Source organism: Terrapene carolina, unplaced genomic scaffold (assembly GCF_002925995.2).
Source record: "Terrapene carolina triunguis isolate 2854851 unplaced genomic scaffold, T_m_triunguis-2.0 Scaffold751, whole genome shotgun sequence".
NCBI classification, from domain to species: domain Eukaryota; kingdom Metazoa; phylum Chordata; order Testudines; family Emydidae; genus Terrapene; species Terrapene triunguis.
The window spans coordinates 817,168-821,969 of record NW_020665102.1 but is presented as its reverse complement, the minus strand read 5'-3'; the positions used below and the strand labels follow the sequence as shown (position 1 = coordinate 821,969).

The window sequence follows — 4,802 nt, the reverse complement described above, 5'->3', positions numbered from 1 at the left end:
CGTGAGGGGATGGACAGGTCCGTGGGGACAGGCGGACGTGCAGGGACGGGCATGCAGCCGTGCCAAGAGGAGCGGCGGGCTGGGGAGGTCTTTGGGGAGCGGCTTCCCGCTGTGGGGGCACGGGGCCCTGCCCCACTGCGGGGGTAGGGAGACCCCCGTCCCTCCCCAAACACAGCCGGAGGCGGGGTCACGTAGCCAAGGAAACGGTGCGTTTATTCCGCGCGGTTTAAACAAGAAGTGATGCGAACTGGCGACAATCCGGAGTGACTCCCGGCGCGCTCCCACCCACCCAGCCCCCCCGAAGCCAGACCGCAGCGAGGTAGAACTGCCACCCTGCCCCGCTTTGGGATGGGGGGGTGACCTTCCCAGGCTGGGGGGGGGCTGCCCCCACAGTGGGGTGCTGAGGGGAGGGCCTGGGGGGCTGGCGGGGGGCACCCCATACAGTATGTGTGTATATATATATATATATATTCATATTTATAGAATAGCCGGTAGGGCGGGGGTCTGAGCGCAGGACCCCCCCCCGTCACCCGCCCAGGCTACGTACCCACCCCCCAGGAGGTGGGGGGGGAGCGGGGTCCCATTTGGACAGAGCAGGGGCGAGGCAGGTTTAGTGCCCCCCTCCCCCGGGGAAAGAGAGAGAGGGGGAGGCGGCTGCCCCCTGCCCGCGGGAGGGGATGGGTCCCCCTCAGTCATCGATACAGATCACCTCGCCGGCCCGGGGCTCCTTCTTCTCCAGGGGGTCGGTGTCCCGCTCCCTCTTCACCAGCACCGGGGGGCCGTTGGTGGCGGCTGCGGGGAAGAGGGGGTGTGTGAAAAGAGAGAAACCCACCAGCCACCGCTCCTCTCCTAGAACCAGGGAGAGAACCCAGGAGTCCTGGCTCCCAGCCCCCCCTGCTCTAACCCACCAGCCCCCCCTGCTCTAACCCACCAGCCCCCACTCCACTCCCAGAGCCGGGGAGAGAACCCAGGTGTCCTGGCTCCCGCCCCCCTCACTCTAACCCACCAGCCCCCACTCCCCTCCCAGAGCCGGGGAGAGAACCCAGGAGTCCTGGCTCCCAGCCCGCCCCCCCTCTAAACCACCAGTCCCCACTCCCCTCCCAGAGCCGGGGATAGAACCCAGGAGTCCAGGCTCCCAGCCCGCCCTGCTCTAACCCACCAGCCCCCACTCCCCTCCCCTCCCAGAGCCGGGGAGAGAACCCAAGTGTCCTGGCTCCCAGACCCCCCTGCTCTATCCCACCCGACCCCACGCCCCTCCCAGCGCTGGGGAGAGAACCCAGGAGTCCTGGCTCCCAGCCCCCACCACCATGCGCTGGACCCACGGGGGCTGACCTGTGATGAAGGACCCGGCGGGCATGTGGCTGTAGTTGGCCCCCCCCGTGGGCAGGGCTCCGGCACTGAAGGAGCCCCCAAAGCTCTGGGGGGTGGCGTATGGGCCCGGTGGGAAGGCCTGGAAGAGAAGGTGGGGGGCAGTGAGCTCCCCAAGGCCCATGGGGGGTGGATCAGGGCATTATGGGGTCTGCGGGGCCAGGGCCAAGGCCCCCCATTTGTTACAAGACCCATGGGGGTGTGGCCAGGCCCCCCCCAGGCATTATGGTACCCATGGGAGCAGGGTCAAGCGCCCCCCAGTAGTTATGAGGCCCATGGGGATGTGGCCCAGGCGTTATGGGGCCCACGGGGCCGTGGCCAAGCCCCCCCAGGCGTTACCGGGGCGGTCTGCGTCTCGTTGCCCTTGTTGGCCAGGCGGCTAAGGATGCTGCGCTCGGACATCTGGAGGCGGGCGGCGATGGGCGGGATGCGGGACAGCGTGGCCGGCAGGCGCGTCACGTCGGCCTTCATGTCGCTCAGCAGCTCCTCCAGCTGGTTGAGCACTGGGGCGCAGAGAGACAGAGAGAGGGGGAGAGGCGTCAGGCGGGGCGCGGGGGCCTGGCCGGCTGCCCGGCGGTGTCCCCGTCCCGCCAGGGCCGAGCCAGCCCGGACGCCAGAGGCAGAGAAGGGCCCTGCCCCATCTCCCCCAACCTCCATGTCAGGTCGGCTCAGCCCAGAGACCATCGAGTGGGGAGGGACATTACTCCAGAGATACTCAGGGGATGAATACTCCAGAGATACTCAGGGGATGAATACTCCAGAGATACTCAAGGGATACTCAGGAGAAAGAATACTCCAGAGATACTCGGGGGATACTCAGGGGATGAATACTCCAGAGATACTCAGGAGGAAGAATACTCCAGAGATACTCAGGGGGATGAATATTCTGAAGATACTCAGGGGATACTCGGGGGGATGAAAACTCCAGAGATACTCGGGGGGATGAAAACTCCAGAGATACTCAAGTGGTGATACTCAGGGGGATGAATACACCAGAGATACTCAGGGGGATGAATATGCTGGAGATACTCAAGAGGAGAAATACACCGTGACACTCGGGGAGAAATACACTGGAGATATTCAGCGGGGACTGATGTACCAGAGATACTCAAGAGGATGAATACACCAGAGATACTCACATGATACTCGGGACAGGAATACACCAGAGATACCCATCAGGTGAGGGGGGGAGGGGTGTGATGGTGGAGTAATGCACCGGAGATACGCAGGAGGAAGTACACCAGAGACACTCACATGATACTCGGGGTTAGGGAGGGAGGTGAAATACACCAGAGATACTCACATAATTCTTGGGGGAGAAATACACAAGAGATACTCACATGATACTCGGGGAGAAATACACAAGTGATACCCAAGAGATACTCAAAGGATACTCGAGAGATACACCAGCAATACTCAGGGCACACACCAGCGATACTCAGGGCACACACCAACGATACTCAGCAGATACTCAGGGCATACACCAGTGATACTCAGCGCACACATCAGCAATACTCAGCAGATACTTGGAGGATAGTCATCAGATACACTAGAGATACTCCAGGCATACCCATCCGATACTCGGAGGATACACCGGAGATACTTAGCTGATACTCGAGTGATACCCCAGGAATACTTAGCCAATGCTTGGGGGGATACTCAGCAGAAGTTTGGGGGATACTCAGCAGATACACAAAGAGATACTCAGAGGATACACCAGAGATACACAGAGCAGGATTAAGGAGACAACCGAACACAGCGGCATTTCTGATCACAACCCCACTTTAATGATTCAGAGAGCACGGTACAGAGGATGCTTTGGACGTTACAGACACCGTCCTCTCCGCGCCCGCCTGCCCGCCCTCCTCTTACCCTTGTGAAGTACGGCGTTGGCAGGCTTGTTGCCAGCCAGGGACTCCTTGGACAAGTGCTGGTGGCTCTCGGCCAGACACTCGACCTCGGCAAAGCGGGTGTTGAGCGCCATGGCCGGGTGGCTGGGGTCCTGGGTCATGTTCAGGTAGGCGGCTCGGCGCAGCTGCTCCTCGATCACCAGCGCCTGCTCCAGGAGCTGCGGGGAAGGGGGCAGGAGAGTCAGCTGAGCCGCCCGCAACCCACAGGGGCACAGGGCTCACGGACGGTCACCAACTGCCCTGCTCTGACCCTCTACACCCCACTCCCCTCCCAGCGCTGGGGAGAGAACCCAGGAGTCCTGGCTCCCAACCCCCCCTGCTCTAACCCACCAGCCCCCACTCCCCTCCCAGAGCCAGGGAGAGAACCCAGGAGTCCTGGCTCCCAGCCCCTCCTGCTCTAACCCACCAGCCCCACTCCCCTCCCAGAACCAGGGAGAGAACCCAGGAGTCCTGGCTCCCAGCCCCCCCTGCTCTAACCCACCAGCCCCCACTCCAGGGGAGAGAACCCAGGAGTCCTGGATCCCAACCCCCCCTGCTCTAACCCACCAGCACCCCACTCCCGTTCCAGAGCCGGGGAGAGAACCCAGGAGTCCTACGTTAGGATTCTCCTCTCCCAGGGGCATTGTGCCCCTGCTGTTAAGAGCGGTCCTGGGCGCTGCCGCCTGCCCAGCCCTGCTGACTCTGGGGGACAGGGGGGGTCCCCACTTCCCGCTCCTACCTTGAACCTCCTGGCCAGGAACTTGTTCTTCATCTCCAGGAAATTCCCCTTGTTGGCCTCGGTTTTGAAGGGCTCGTTGATGATGGTGAACTGAGCGTCGTTCTGGATGTCCTGCCAGCGGGCGTAGCCGTGCCTGGTCCGGGCGGGGGGGCGCTAAGGATCCTGCCGGGCTGTGGATGGGGGCTGCCCCCTTCGCCTCTCCCTCCCGCTCCCAACTAGACACCCTGCCGATGGCTCACGGGAGAGGAGAGGCTCGGGGACGCGCCGGAGAACCTGCCAGGAATAGGGGTGCCAGGAAAGCTTGGCTGGGCAGCTCTCCGGGGTGGGAGGAAACCGGGCAGGCTGGACAACTGGTTCAAAACAACCAGGCTCCCTGGAACTTGTGGATATCAGTCCTGGCACTGGAGCATTAAGTAGCATCCTGCGGCGGGGAGTTCCACAGGAAAACTGGGTTTGGGAATCGGTGATATCCAGTGGCGGGGAGTTCCACAGGGAAATTGAGTTTTGGGATCAGTGATATCCAGTGGCAGGGAGATCCACAGGGAAATTGGGTTTTGGGATCAGTGATATCCAGTGGCAGGGAGTTCCACAGGGAAATGTTCGGGGATCAGTGATATCCAGTGGCGGGGAGTTCCACAGGGAAACTGGGTTTTGGGATCAGTAATATTCAATGGCAGGGAGTTCTACAGGGAAATGTTTTGAGGATCGGTGAGATCCAGTGGCAGGGAGTTCCACAGGGAAATTGGATTTTGAGATCGGTGATATCCAGTGGCAGGGAGTTCCACAGGGAAATTGGGTTTTGGGAT

The 4,802-nt window shown here is 61.6% G+C and overlaps 1 protein-coding gene across 5 annotated transcripts in view; it reads right to left on the bottom strand.

Moving 5' to 3' along the window:
* Positions 1 to 445: 445 nt before the first annotated feature.
* The window catches only part of CHD3 (chromodomain helicase DNA binding protein 3), a 60,936-nt gene continuing 56,579 nt past the window's right edge, over positions 446 to 4,802 (bottom strand). For all 5 annotated transcript variants that reach the window (XM_026660360.2, XM_026660362.2, XM_026660361.2 and 2 more), the window contains exons 37-41: positions 3,997 to 4,129; positions 3,241 to 3,436; positions 1,708 to 1,871; positions 1,333 to 1,450; positions 446 to 792 (exon numbers count right to left, since the gene is read on the bottom strand). In XM_026660360.2, the coding sequence (XP_026516145.1) occupies positions 689 to 792; positions 1,333 to 1,450; positions 1,708 to 1,871; positions 3,241 to 3,436; positions 3,997 to 4,129 (715 nt within the window). In that variant the 3' untranslated portion in view covers positions 446 to 688. The remainder of the gene's footprint in view (positions 793 to 1,332; positions 1,451 to 1,707; positions 1,872 to 3,240; positions 3,437 to 3,996; positions 4,130 to 4,802) is intronic.